This window comes from Xenopus laevis, chromosome 3L (assembly GCF_017654675.1).
Source record: "Xenopus laevis strain J_2021 chromosome 3L, Xenopus_laevis_v10.1, whole genome shotgun sequence".
Classification (NCBI taxonomy): Eukaryota; Metazoa; Chordata; class Amphibia; order Anura; family Pipidae; genus Xenopus; species Xenopus laevis.
In genome coordinates, this window is record NC_054375.1 from 92,037,838 (window position 1) to 92,052,532 (window position 14,695).

Genomic DNA, 14,695 nt, shown 5'->3' on the forward strand with positions numbered 1-14,695 from the left:
GTTTAAGCATTGTTAACTTTTACAGGATTAATATTGCAAATGGTTGACCGATCCTGCGATCACTCACACGCTCATAATGGGAAAGCTGGGGCACTTGCTCATTATGTACAATTTGGCTTTGATAAACACCCCTTTGATTACATTCAGTATAAAACATAAATAGCTTAAATATATTCTCTCTCTCTCTCTCTCTCTCTCTCTCTCTCTCTCTCTCTCTCTATATATATATATGAATAAAATGTATCGGATCCTAAATGTCAGTTCATGTGTGTGTATATTTATTTCAAGGCTGTCGTGCATATTCTAACACCTAATGATGATTAGTAAACTTTAACTGGTCCCAGAGGGCTTGTTTTGTGCATTGTAAGTGCTCAGATCTCCCTGGAAACACACATTTCCCTTCTCTTGCAGGTCTAGGTCATCTTATTTCTTGCATCCTGATTAATGGTGCCCAGTACTTCAAGCGTATAAGTGAGTCTGGTATCAAGAAAATGTGCAGGAATATCTTCGTTCTCCAGCAGAATCTTACTAACATCACTATGTCCCGAGAGGCAGATCTGGACTTTGCAAGGTGAAATAAGATCTTTTAACCTTTCTGTAACTGAAATGCATGTTCAATCCCCACCCAACCCTGTAGAGACTATTAGCACTTTATATTTATTGTTTGGTAAAAGGCTAATTGCTTCGCAATGAAGAGAAAGTCATGATTTTTAAGATATGTAAATATGTGCGACATTCATTCGGGATGGGTGCTTTGCGCTTCTAATGTTTAGACTTATGTAGGAAAACACAGCATCCTGATGTGTCAGAAATGTAAATGAGGATCAAGCAATACTATTACAATTGCTGCAATCATTTATAAACTTAATCAAGCATGCTGTTCATAAGGGTGCATAACAACTAACATACAGATACACCGATACAGTAAGTGTAAGACCTTGTCCTGTTAGATTATCTAAAGATCAAGTATACTGTATGAGTATGTAACTGTACTGGGAAGTTTTATGTTGGTGATATATTAAGTTTGTGACTGTAAGCGATGCAATGTAGGACCACCAAGTAACATCAGCACGTTTAAAGTTGTGGACAGTGGCTTTTTTATATATTGACGTTTTATAAATTGCAGATTTTGTTTATATGGAAAAATCATGCATTGCAATTTGCTACAGATTTAGCAAGACCCAGGGAAGAATTGCAGGAGCACTAAGAAATGAAAGAGCATGCTCCTTAATGCTCATTCAGAGAGCACTACTTTCCAGGGTCTGGCTGCACATTGCACCAGATAGGAGACAAGTAGGGAATGGGAGGATGAAGGTCTACATGCCTCTCGTCTCCAAAATACAGTGCTGCCAAACACAGTCAATATGCATCCATTGGAGCAGCTCCTTTTAAGAAAAATCCCTGTAGGTGATTTGAATTTATCATTATGTTCTAGGTTTCTACATAGTCTCAGCACGTGGCCTACATTTGGTGAAACAAACTGCTCTAACAAAGTGGAAACATCTCTAAATTGTTAATTACAGTATAGTAGTCCACTGAGCCCAGTAATGCAGTTGCTCTAATCTAATGAAACACCTTTGTATAGGTGCCGGCTGCTTTTCCAACCCTAAACTGAAAAGGGGCTAATTGCTATAGTTAAAAAGGACAGAACTAGGGCAAAGATAGGGTAAAATGAGGAAACTAGTTATTAGCAAATGCATGTGAAAAAAGGTTGTTTTATTGCAATTTTTTGTATGCTAAAGAGCTTTTTGATAAAAAATTCACATGGATCCAAAGTGCTGCAGTTTTATTTTTGAGCTTTGATGCGATTCTGACCCACCCGGAACCATCACTGACACCCCCCTAAACATCAGCATACCGCCCTCACCCAGACTTAGGGGCAAATTCACTAACCTCTGAAAATTCGCCAGCGTTGGCTTTGCTCACATCGCAACACATCACCAGGCATAGATTCGCCAGGACAACGCTAATTCACTAAAATCCGAACCTGCGTCCAGGGCACGAACTCTGGCGAAGTTGTGCTAGAGTTACTGCACCAAGCAAAGCAAAGTTGCGCTAGCGTTGGCTAATTTGCATACGGCAGAAAGTTAAAGTTGAATGGACGTATATGTTGCAGCAAAAACATTACAGTACACAAGCCCAGGGAACCTTAATAAAATAAAATAAAGTTGTTATATTGCCCTACACATAAGCCCAGTGTATAGTTTATGTGCCATATATTTCAAAATGTATGGGGGAGCCCGGGTAAAAAAAAAATGTACGTACTTTTGCAGCCTATCACTCTGAAAAAGTAAAAGACGCCAGGGTTTTTTGGGACTTAGAAAAATCTTCAACTAAAAATTGAAGAAGCCCTTTAAATTCCATTGCACTTCACCTGGTCTGAGCTGGCGAAGGCAAGTCTGGCGGAAAAGGTAACGTTCAGTAAACGCCGCATCTTAGTGAATTTGAGAAGTAACACTCTTTCGCCAGAGCGAAACTTTGTCTGGCGTTAGAGTGCGAATTAGCGCTAGAGTTTATCTTCTTTGCTAGCAAAGTTACGCCTGCACCCGTTAATAAATTGGCGATGTCCCGAAATGAGTCACGCTGGCGAATTTTTGCTAACGTTAGTCACTTCGCCCATTAGTGAATTTGCCCCATAGTCTATTTAGAGACCAAACTTGATGTAGCCTGGTCTGCATTGTTCAAGTTGTAGTCAGTTGAGGAGATACTCATAATTTGTGTAGCCAAAAATGTGCCTTTCGGTTCATTTTTGTTAAATGGGAAATAAATAAAAAATTAAACCAACTTCCAATATACATCATTTTTTCACATGTTTTACAGTTGTCAGTGCTAATAAACTCAATATTTGTCTGTCCCTTCCTATTTTCTGTTAGATTTGACTTGAAAATAATGTCGCATAAGACAGACAATTAACAGATTTGTAATAAAGCATGCAGGAAACTGTTGGAATAGATAATGTATAGAAGCAGGAAAATACAGCATCAATGTTTCATTTATTAGCAGTGTAAACACTGCTTCTATACATTATCCTGACTACTTTGGGAGTAGTCAGTATAATGACTTGGAATCTACAGCAGTATAAATTTGGAAAAGCACGCTGAGACCAGCAACTTGTCTTACCTGAAACTGTTGCAATTGCAGTTTTGGCTGAAGGAGAGCTGGCTTCTGTTTCAGTATCTCAAGATTCAGAAACAGCAATGCAGAGACAACTTCTACTTCTTTCAATTGCAATTGCTTTTTCAAATAACTTTAAAACCAATACAATTAATATAAACCAATGTTTAATATGTTTAGGAAAGTTGGTTAGAGTGCAATTTTCTTTCACTACACAAACTGCGGTACAGTTCCTTGTGTTTCGTTTGTTGGATCAGGCCAGCTTTGCTTTATAAAAGAATCAGATGTACCTATGATGAAATGTGCTAAAACATTTTGCATTCTCTGTAGGTGTCTTTATAGGAACGGTATATTTATAATTCATATGAAAGATAGTAAGCTTAAATACCATGTACTTGCACAAATGACTAAGCTGCCCGGGGGGACAGTAAAAGCTTTGGCAACAAAAGGGTTATAATGTAGTGTGAAACCACTGATAAATGTGAATTTGAACTGGAGATGTATCTGCCACCTAACATGTATCCCAATAGTCGTGTGGAAGCCTATTAGTGTCGGTCAGAATTGCTGATCTGTCTTTTATTAATACAACAGCAGCTATAAATGGAATTCTTCCCAATAAGCAAGACACTGCATATAAACTGAATACAGTTCATAGCAAGCTTTCAGAACATCTTAGTTCCTTTTTCAAGTGGATTACACTGAAGCTGTGGTGTTCTCTGGCATATATACAACATTCAGCTCATAGGTCAAATGAACAACAAAAAGGAATATCAATCTATGTGTAAGGTGTCAAAGTAATTTAGGAGGGGATCTGCAAGAGATAAGCAGATAAGGTACAAGATAATGTGGGTTAAAGAGGTATAAATTAAAGCTGAATTATTGGAGTGTAGAATCAAAGGAATTCCATATGATCTCTTAGTCCATATCCAGACATGTTGGTATTTCTGACCTGGTGCAGTCCTTTCTTAGTCCACATAATTAGCCATAAATCCAAGGCCCAGGTTTAGTCCATTCTTCAGAGAATTGAAAGTTTCCATTAATTTCTATTCCCACACGTTCTTTCTTTATCTGTTTTAAAATTGCCCTTAAGAACCATAATTCTTAATTCCTTTATGGAGTGATGAGGGCCATTGAAATGATTTCCTATTGGTGTGTCCAGTGTTTTATTGGTTATAGTGAATCGGTGGTGTGTATTTCTCTTTCTCAGGCTTTGCCCAGTCTCTCCTATATATAGTCCACCTGTTATGCATTTAGTGCATTATATTAAATACACCACATTGGAAGTAGAACAGTTGTAGTGACCATGGATGCTGTATTCCTCTAATGTGTCTGGAATTGGTATTTTGTCTGAAGTCAGGATGTGAGGGCAAGTTTTGCATTGTTTTTTGCCACAGGGGTATGTTCCATTTTTGATGGGTTGCAATAAGGCACTTCTTGTTATTAGTGACTTTAGGTTGGGAGGCTGAATGCTAAGAGTGGTGGGTCTGGGAATATGCTTTTGAGCCTCTCGTCCTTATGAAGTGTACCTTGTAGATCTCTGGCTATTTTTCTGAGGGTCCTTATTTGTGGATTGTATGTGACCACTAGGGGAACCCGATTTATTTCAGGTTTTTGTTTATATTGAAGAAGGTGCATTCTGGGAATCCTGGTGGCTGCATGAATGTATTGATCTACAATCATGGGGTTGTAGCCCCTGTTGATGAAGTCAGCTTTGAGTGTTTTGAGGTGGTGATTCCTTTCATCGGTGTCCGAACATATACGATTGTACCGTAAAGCTTGGCTGTAAATTATTGAGTGTTTAGTGTGGTCAGGGTGAAAGCTGTCATACATTAGATATGATGGTTTGTCCGTTGGCTTTCGATATATGGTAGTTTGAATAGTATTTCCCCTGATGTGAATGGTTGTGTCCAGAAAGTGGATGTGAGTGGAAGTTGATAGTTGGATGAAAGTCTTGAAACTGTTTGTGAAACTGAATAAGTTCTTGTTCAGTATCTGTCCAGATTATGAATATGTCATCTATATAGCGGAGGTATGTCAGAGGCTTGGTGTTGCAGGTGGAGAGGAAGTCCTCTTCTAGTTTTGCCATGAAGAGGTTGGCATACTGGGGTGCACAGCGTGTACCCATACTGGTTCCCATCCATTGCAGAAATACTTCCTGGCCAAAAAAGAAGCAGTTGTGTGTTAATGTAAACTCCATCAGTTGTTCAACTGCTTGGGATGGTAGATCATGCTTTTTCAGAAATGTTTTTCAGGCATTTATACCATCCTTGTGTGGAATGTTTGTATATAATGATTCCACATCCATTGTTGCCAAAATGGTACCCTCTGGAAGTGGTCCTATGCCTGCAAGTTTGTTTAGCTTGTTGTGCCCCTTACAACAGGTTTTAAGATCTGCTCAACCCATCCTGATATGCCCTCTGTCAGAGTACCAATCCCAGATACTATATATAGGTCGTCCAGGGTTACCTTCTTTGTGGATTGTAGGAAGCATATAGAAGGTGCCTGTTTTGGGATTCTCTGGTACCAAATTTATCAGATGTGATTGTGTGGCTGGTAGTGTCTTGATCCAGACCAACGTGTCTGGATATGGACTAACAGATCATATGGAATTCCTTTGATTCTACACTCCAATAATTCAGCCCTAATTTATACTCAGCCTCTTTGACCCACATTATCTTGTACCTTATCTGCTTGTCTCTTGCAGATCCCCTCGTAAATGACTTTGACACCTCACACATAGATTTATATTCATTTTTGTTGGTCATTTGACCTATGAGCTGAATGTTGTATATATACCAGAGAACACCACAGCTTAAGTGTAATCCGCTTGAAAAAGGAACTAAAATTTTCTGAAAGCTTGCTATGATTATATTAGTTAGCTAATAAAGGTATCACCTTTATACCACTTTTGTTATATTTTTATTTCAAAAGGGTTGCCCTGTAACATATACAAATAATGTAACAACTGTTACAGAAAATGTGTAATGAATGTATTTTGCAAAGTTGCTTAGAATTGTGTTTTTTTTAATTATTATTATTTTTTTGGTTGACTTTAAAGGAAATGTCAAGCCGTTTTTGACTTTTACCATGCCTGTGTAGCCTACCTTAGCCCCAATCGAACCGCATTATTTTCACTTGGAAAAAACGCTCTACCTTCCCTGCACCGACGCATTGTTTGCCTCCCTGCGCCTTCATTAACCCAGCGGACATTTTTTTATGCTTGCGCTCTTCCTATTAGCAATGTGCATGCCCCAATACTCCCATCCGTCTAACTTGCTAATAACTTACATACAGTAGTTATCCTGGTTGGCAGTGTAATAGTTCAAGTCTCCACTCTCTTGCTCTGCTCCCTGCAGTCAGCACGAAGAAATATGTGCTAGAAGGGGGGGGGGAGCAGAGAGCTAAAGCTTGGCAGAATACAGTCACTATAGCAACCGCCAATGCTATTTTTTGATTGGCGGAATGAAGACACAGAGGTCACTCATGATGCGGCTGGATGACTTTGCTGAGGCCGATTCAACTAAACTGCGCATGTGCTAGATTACTTTAGACAAGTGCGCATGTGCTTCTCGCCCAACTACATCTCGCATTCCAAAGGGAGGGGGAAGAGAGGCAGATAGTGCAGGACAGCAGCAGGCAGCCAAAATCAACAGAGCTGCTTAATGGATCACTTTCCAAGGGCTGCAATACTAGGTTTGTAAAACATGTAACGAGGCAGATCGCTTATAAAATTTTTGTTGTAGGAGTTGACATGTCCTTTAAACACAAAAAGCAAACAAAGAACAGCAGACTTGTGCTTTATATAATTTCCGCAGGCTTTATGTATTACATTTGAGGCATTAGTTCCTGCTTTAGAATTGCACCACAGAAGGTGAAATTAATGGAGCTCCTTCAGCTATACTGATGGAAACTGTCAATATTACAGAGAACATAAACAATCTCCTGACCTTTTCGGTGTTAAGGCAATAAGGTTACACCCGCAATGGAGTAATTGCCAGATTTAATTGATTAACTGCTTCACAAAGCAATCATGATATTATATTGTGCCCCAGAGCTATTATTGCGCACATACAATAATTTGGTGACTAAGCCTGTTTTATTGTTTTTTAACAACATAATATTAGAGCAATCTAAAAGTATGTGCTCTGAAGCTGCATTTCCTTTTTGTAACTGCAGTGGCTAGCTTTATGTACTATTAGAATGTGGTATTTTATTGCAAATTCCGCTATACTTGCATGAAACTCCCTCCTTTTCATAGCACAGCTAATGTCTAGTAATTAAAATGAATGAAAAGTGATTGGGACTAGTAATTTTGATTAGAGCTGCATGTTGGAACTCTCTGAGAATGGTTTCTCGGCCATGGTAACATAACATGAATGGCAATACTTCAGTGACTAGAGCAACTAAGGCATCATGAAAACAATGTAAACTAAGCCTACTAACCGCCCAGAACCATCACTGACACCCCCCTGAAACATCAGCATACCGCCCTCACCCAGACTTAGTGTATATAAAGGGTGGCAACCCTATGGGCAAGGCCAGACATGGCGTTTTTGCAGCGTTTTTACGTTGCGTTTTTAAAAAAGAACAGCCAGGCATAAATACACATAAACTGCACTACCACTGAAACTAATGGAAAACGCACTATGGTAATTCACTCGGGGCACTTGCAAGCTGAAATCTGCTGCAGAAACGCCAATACGTCAAGAAACTACGAAATCAATAGACTCTATGGGATCTGCACGTTTGAAACCACACTTTGCGTAAATACGCAGCGTATTTTAAATATGGCGTCCAAATTCTCAATGAGAACAATGAAAACAATGAGAAGTGCATGTTGGGAAAAGAATCCTACGTGCTGAAAAATGCATGAAAAACGCATGTTGACTGTCGCATGGGGTTTCAGTGGCGGATTTATGCCTGGCTGTTTTTTTCTAAAAACGCGACGTAAAAACACCACGTCTGGCCTTGCCCTTAGTCTTGGTCTCTCGTAGCAATATACATGGTTGTAATTTTATCCAGTAAGTTGCGTGGCTGAGTAGCTATAAGCATAAATCTATGCAGCAGACTGAATTCAGAAGGGCAGTAGGTGTGTGCCATTTTGGCTTCTTTGAAACACCATTTAGAATTGTACATCATTTAGACATCATTTAAACAGGAGAATGCAAAGTGTGGGGATCCCCGGCATGTGTTAAGCACTAGGCCCTCTGTGACTGACAGTGCTGTGATCTGCAGTTCTAAAGTCCAGCAGAAGGAGGTCTAGTACAGCCTAGACCCCACAATGGCAGAGGCATACCTCTCAACTGTCCTTTTTTCTGTGGTACAGTCACGATTGTGACAGCTGAGCCCGCAATCCCTGGTTTCTTATTGAAATGTCCCGACTTTCTCTTTGATCTCCTGCACAAAGTTTCTGAAACAAAATTAAAATAAGAGGCTTTTTGGCAGAGAGCCCAGAACAGTCAGCAGCTGCACTTAGATAATTTTGTAACAAGCAAATAAAGTATTGTAAGTATTTAAGATAAGCAATAAGACTTGCAGCTTAAAAGGCAATTCACCTTCATTAGCCAAACTGTAATAACACAAACCATTGCACTAAAACTCACAGAAATGTGTTCAAACTTTCATAACCTGCCACATTTTGTAAAATGGACATGGTAATTAGGGGGTGTAGTCATAAAGTGGGCATAGCCAAAAAAAAAACAATTTTTGTCCCTCTTTGCTTTTTAAATGTTGAGTTATGGGTAGAGGTTCAAGTGAGTTCTGCATTGGCTCTATCTTATTTTGAATCTGATGTCAGCAACATGTTTCAAAAAAGTTGGGACAGGGGCATATTTCCCACCATGTTGCATCAACTCTTTTTTTTTTTTTTTTTTTTAACAACATTCTATAACCGTTTGAGAACTGAGGAGCCCAATTGCTGTAGTTTTGGAAGTGAAATGTGTCCCATTCTTGCCTGATATAGGATTTCAGCTGCTCAACAGTTTGGGGTCCAATTTGCCCATTTGTTGTATTTTCCCTTTCATAATGCATCAAGGTTTTTAGTGGAAGACAGGTTGGGACTACAGGTATAACACCCACACTCCTTTAATACGGAGCCATGCTGTTGTAATATGCACAGAATGAAGTTTACTTATTGTAAGTTGGATCTCCATACCTTAACTTAGAGTTCACCCCCTATATATGATAGAATCTCCAATTCTAAGCAACTTTTCAATTGGTCTTCATTATTTATTTTATATAGTTTTTTGAATTATTAGCCTTTTTTATTTTCTAATACTTTCCAGGTTTCAAAGAGGGGTCACTGACCCCATCTTAAAAAAAAATGCCCTTTAAGGCTACACATTTATTGTTATTGCTACTTTTAATTACACTATCCTTACTTAAAGTATGTGAAAAGCTCTAGCTGTATGACTGCAGCCCTTTATTTCATTCATACTACGTATTCCTCTATACTGGTTTCTGATCATCTTTAACATAAAAACCGTGCAAAATAAGGTATCGCCTTCTTTACTTACTGACATTTAGCAGTTTTTCAGCAATACCAGTGGCATTATATTGCTCATCCAGTGCCATTATATCAAGTTTGCCCATTTTTAAAGTCAAGTTTTTCTGAATTAGTAAACATTTAATACTGGTACGAGTTTTTGCGCTGTTGGCATATGAACATCCTGCAGCTTTAAAGGATATGTAAACCTTAAAAAAATAAGTGAATGTAAATGTGATGATGGTGCTATTCTAAGCACTTTTGTATTGTACATTCATTGTTTATTTATTTATTCCAAGATATTAAAGGGTACATGTACTGTTAACATCAATTAATTTTGTAACAACAGCGCAGCCATCTTTCTTTCTCCTTCTTTCTTCCTTCATTCTTTATCAACTTCCTTGACTACTTAGTGGTAGAATCGCCACCTTTTCTGTAAAAAAAAAAAAATACCGGCCTTGCTATATAATTATGTTTTTTTCCTATTAATAACATTGGGATCAACCATAATTTTTACCGGCCAGGCCGGTAAAATACCGGCCAGGCCGGTAAAATACCGGCCAGGTGCCAACCCTACTTAGTGGTCAGAATGGTTGGAAAATAACCAACAGGTGGCGCTGTTGTAATAAAATTAATTCATATTAACAGTACATGTATCCTTTAATATCTTAAAAAAATAGTAAATGTACATTACAAAAGTGCTTAGAATAGCACCCTCATCAATTTTACATTCACTTATTATTAAGGTTTACTTATAATTTAAAGCTTACTTGATTAAGCCAAGCAAGAACAAATCTTTGTGATGATGGAGTATACAAAGTAAATACAACCTCCTTATTTTACTTTGTAGCTTTGACTTCAGCTTGGGAACAACGGAGAATGGCTCCTAAACACAGCTCATAGCACTTAATGAGTTGAGTAACGTAATGTGACTTGATCCCTTTTGGCTGTTATGTAAACAAAAGCTACCAGCCAATATATGTTGTAGGAGTTGGGCCAGCTGTCAGCTCTTGGCTCCTGAATCAGCCATTGCAAGGAAAGAAGGGGAGGGGGTGCTAATTACTGCAGTTTGACTTATTATTAATCAGTGACATGGTCTGTCTTAGTATTAATCAGTGACATGGTGTCAGGAGTCAAATGTCCTACAGAAAATGAATTCTCCATAGGAGAGGAGCCCTGTAGAAGGGAACCCCCTGCGATTTGTGTTAATGAATTTATCTGAGCACATGTTCTCTGTCTGGTTGTGTGTGATGAGTTGGCACTGCAGCACTACTGACTGCTGCACTCTTCTCTCTGGCTTCCCCCTATACCTGCTTCTCAGTGTACAGGCTGAGCACATATACAACTCTCTCGCAGATCAGCTATGTCTAGTCAATTGCATTTATACAAACTTCATTATCAACAAAGGCAAATTTATAATTTATATATCTTGATGGAATATATTCTGCGATGGAAGCTTAAGTTTCCTTCGCTCCAGCAAGCAAAAGATGGTGTGACACTGACATCAATGCTGCACCACTATGGATCTTGCGGCCATGTTGGTGATTATTGATAATGCAATTCTGCCATCTGGTGGACACTTGTTGTAAGACACTAAAGCATTGGTATTTTATATGTAACACCCAAATTATACGCTATTTTGTATAGAGACAAAAAAGATGAAGGGGAACAATAGCAGGCTAAGATGATATCTGTTAAGCAAACATTAGAAAAGAAATCCCTGTCTTAAGAGCTTACAATAATTTTTTAGGTTGTACTTATGAATAATACACACCCAGTGTTGTGTTATCAAAAACAGCATTACATATATTAATGATTTAGATACTAGAACAGAATGTGTAATCTCACACAGAAATAATAGATGATGGTCAGCTTGACACAATGTGTATAGAACTTGCTGGGGTGCAGTTAACACAAACAACACATATGGAAAATGGCTAGTTAATCTTCTTAAACACTCTGGAGTCTTCAGTGATGAAAAATACCAGGTTTCGTAGGACACTACCAAGGCCCCTATAAATAGAAGACAGTGGGTAATGCATTTGATACGGAAGCTCTAAAACATGATGATAATTTCTACTTAAATGCTACCCAAGGAAAGCCGTTGGCAGTCTCAGCAGTGGGTATGCAAATTCTGCCTAATAAGGCAGTTTATATGCATACATACATAAATAATATGCTGAATACTCACCTGGCTTAATGTTCGTCACCTGCATTTAGCACAGGTACTTGGAGACAGGCAGCTAGCCCTTGGGGCACCCCAGTGCTACTGGGAAAGGCTGGCACTTCTGTTATGCTCGTTATGCAAAGGTGCCATTTGTATACTCTCCTGGGTAATACTCCGTCCATCAATGCAAGCTAAGACATGTCTCTATTCCTAGATCTGTATAGTAGCAGGTCCACTAAGAGAAATGTATTATGGTATGAGTGAAAATCATTAAATGGGCAGTAAAGTATGCTCTATATTGTATAAGCTTATACAGAAATTAGAAGTATGGCTAGAATACAAAGCTATATCATCACAACAATTTCAATTGTTGTAAAGGAGGAATAAACCATCAAAACAAATATTGATAAAACTGCAGTATTTTATAGCACGAGTTTAAAGTTTCAGAATCTCTATAACTGTAATGATTCAGGACTTTAACATTGTGCACAGTGGATCATCATCCTGGATACTAATTGAAGTGTCAGTGACACTGCACATGCTCAGTGTTTTTTTGGGCAGCTGTTGAGAAACTTCGCTTAGGGGTCATTCTAAATCATCAAGTGGAAAATTAGGGTTAAAGTAGTGTAAAGCAGCATGAATAATAAATAATCACAAGCAGTTAATCTACGTTTGAGTGCTCTCCTCTCTTTCAGTTAAAAGGGGAAAATGAGGGTTGTCTGCCATAGAGGCTGATGTTACAGGGCTAATTATTAAATTATTAAATTGCACTGGTTTCTGATGTAGTCATGTAGTGAGAATCTAAATTAAATCAGTCTTATGTCATAACTTTTATATTCTATATCAGAAAACTGACAGCAGCACAGAGCATGTGCAGTCAAGCTGCAGAAAATAAAATGGGGAGCTACTGGGGCATCTTTGGAGGCACAGATCTTTATTACTAAAGGGCTGTGATTGCCTTGGGCTGCTACAGAACCCCAGAACATAATGGGCAGCATTTCTAAAATGCTACTGTAGTTCTCCTTCAAAATCCTGTTTCGCATTCAGCACAGACTAAATGGTATTGTGTTATTTTCTCTGTATGCTCTGATGGTTTGGATTGGTTTCTGATCTCTTCTGCTTTGACCTTTAATTAGATTAAGGCTCAGGGCATACGAGTAGCCTTCACAGTGCAATGTAGTTGGGATTGCTCTTGTTACCTGCTGAAGGACGTGCTGCTTGATGAGCCCCCAGGGATATTATTACTGGAGCCCCAGGCAACTTCAAACTAATTTGCTTTTGCACACTGAATCTCAAACAGCCTATGTGTCAAGATGTGGAAATGTTAACACATGTACAGACCCCCATCCCAGTCATGTTCATCTGCAGTGCGGCATGCACTCACATCATTATGGTGTCCTATGCAAATGGTGAATGTGCTGGGGAAGCTTAGAGTGCAGTAAGGGACAGTGCTGCCCAATGCACAGCATCTCTGTGCCAGTTCTGGCCTACTGTAAAGCACTGCGGCCACCGTGTATAATGCTTTCAAAGAGTAGTTGATCACCTTTAAGTTAGCTTTTAGTATGGGTACTGGTCTCTATTTTAATTTGTTAACTTATTGGCTATTCTCTTCTGCCTCTTTTCAGCTTTCAAATGGGGTCACTAGACCCTGGCAGCCAAGAAACTAATGTGAGGCTAAAATTCTACTTTACAATCTATTCTCATTCTATTCAGGCACTTTTCTATTGATATTCCAGTCTCACAGTCAAGCCAGTGCTAGAGTAAATTGGACCCTAGCAACCAGATAGCTAGCCACATTTCCAAACAAGCTAAATCATTTAAAAACTATAATAAAAATGAAGACCAATTGTAAATTAAATTAAAATCACTGTCTGCATCATACTAAAGGTGGCCATACACATTACAATTATGATCTTTCCTGCAACCATTGTGACCACCTCTATGTGATGATTCGGCATTAATCATTTGCTGATGTTCGGTTGCCTTTAGGCGCACAATAAAAATTTTCCATCTAGGGCAATTGACAAGAAGACCAATATCCAAGGCCTTTGCTGGCTGTCTACATCATAAAATATTCCCCACTCTATTACAACCTCTTTAAGCTTCCCCAGCCTCAACTCCCACCATACACGCACCAAATATACCAAAAAAAATATTAAACACCTTTCCTTTAACGATATCTGTGCATGTACGGCCATCTTAAAAGTTCATTTAAAGGCGAACTACCCCTTTACTACTGTACCTGGATCTGTACATTTTGTGTCTTTCAACTTGGTCTCTCTACTGCCAGATGTAATGACACTGTAGTAAAATCTACATCATAAAATATTCCCCAGCCTATTTCACCCTTTCAAAAACACAGTTATTGATCTAATGTAGGGAGTGTATTGCCCATCCAACATCCCTGTGAATAAATAACAAGATACTGTTGCTAGCCACCCTTGGAAGCTGTCAGTAACGTAACTTGATGTGGGCGGACCCGGGGGCGGGCAGTGCAGCCGGGCCCCCCACACCCCTCTGTTGCGATTTTCTTAGTGGGTACAGACGACTGGAGCTGGCTACAGCGGTGCGTGATCTGCCTGGGGGGTGTGGGCCCTGATCCAACCGCACCCCCTGCTCCCCTTTTAGTTCCACCACTCGAAGCTGTGATATTTGCCACGATTCTAGTTCCTGCATAGTAAAATAATGATAATGTAATATGTCGCATAGAAACACTTAGTTCAGGTAAGAATGTTACATAGCTATGATATGACAAGTCTGTATTTATATTTACATTTAGAAAACATTCTTGTGGCAAAAAATAAGCCCAAATGTAAGTGACATTAGTTATTAGCTAATTTTCCAGCCATTTAATTGTCTTTATTAACAGATGGACTGAGATATTTGCCCAGTAGTTTCCAGCCTGGCCTCTGACAGTTAATCAGACATAA

The 14,695-nt window shown here is 39.0% G+C and overlaps 1 protein-coding gene across 1 annotated transcript in view; it reads left to right on the plus strand.

Annotated features, from left to right (window-relative positions):
• exoc4.L (exocyst complex component 4 L homeolog) overlaps positions 1-14,695 on the plus strand; it is a 240,322-nt gene that overhangs the window by 211,802 nt on the left and 13,825 nt on the right. The window contains exon 17 of the mRNA XM_018252779.2: positions 412-571. Coding sequence (XP_018108268.1) covers positions 412-571 — 160 coding nt within the window. The remainder of the gene's footprint in view (positions 1-411; positions 572-14,695) is intronic.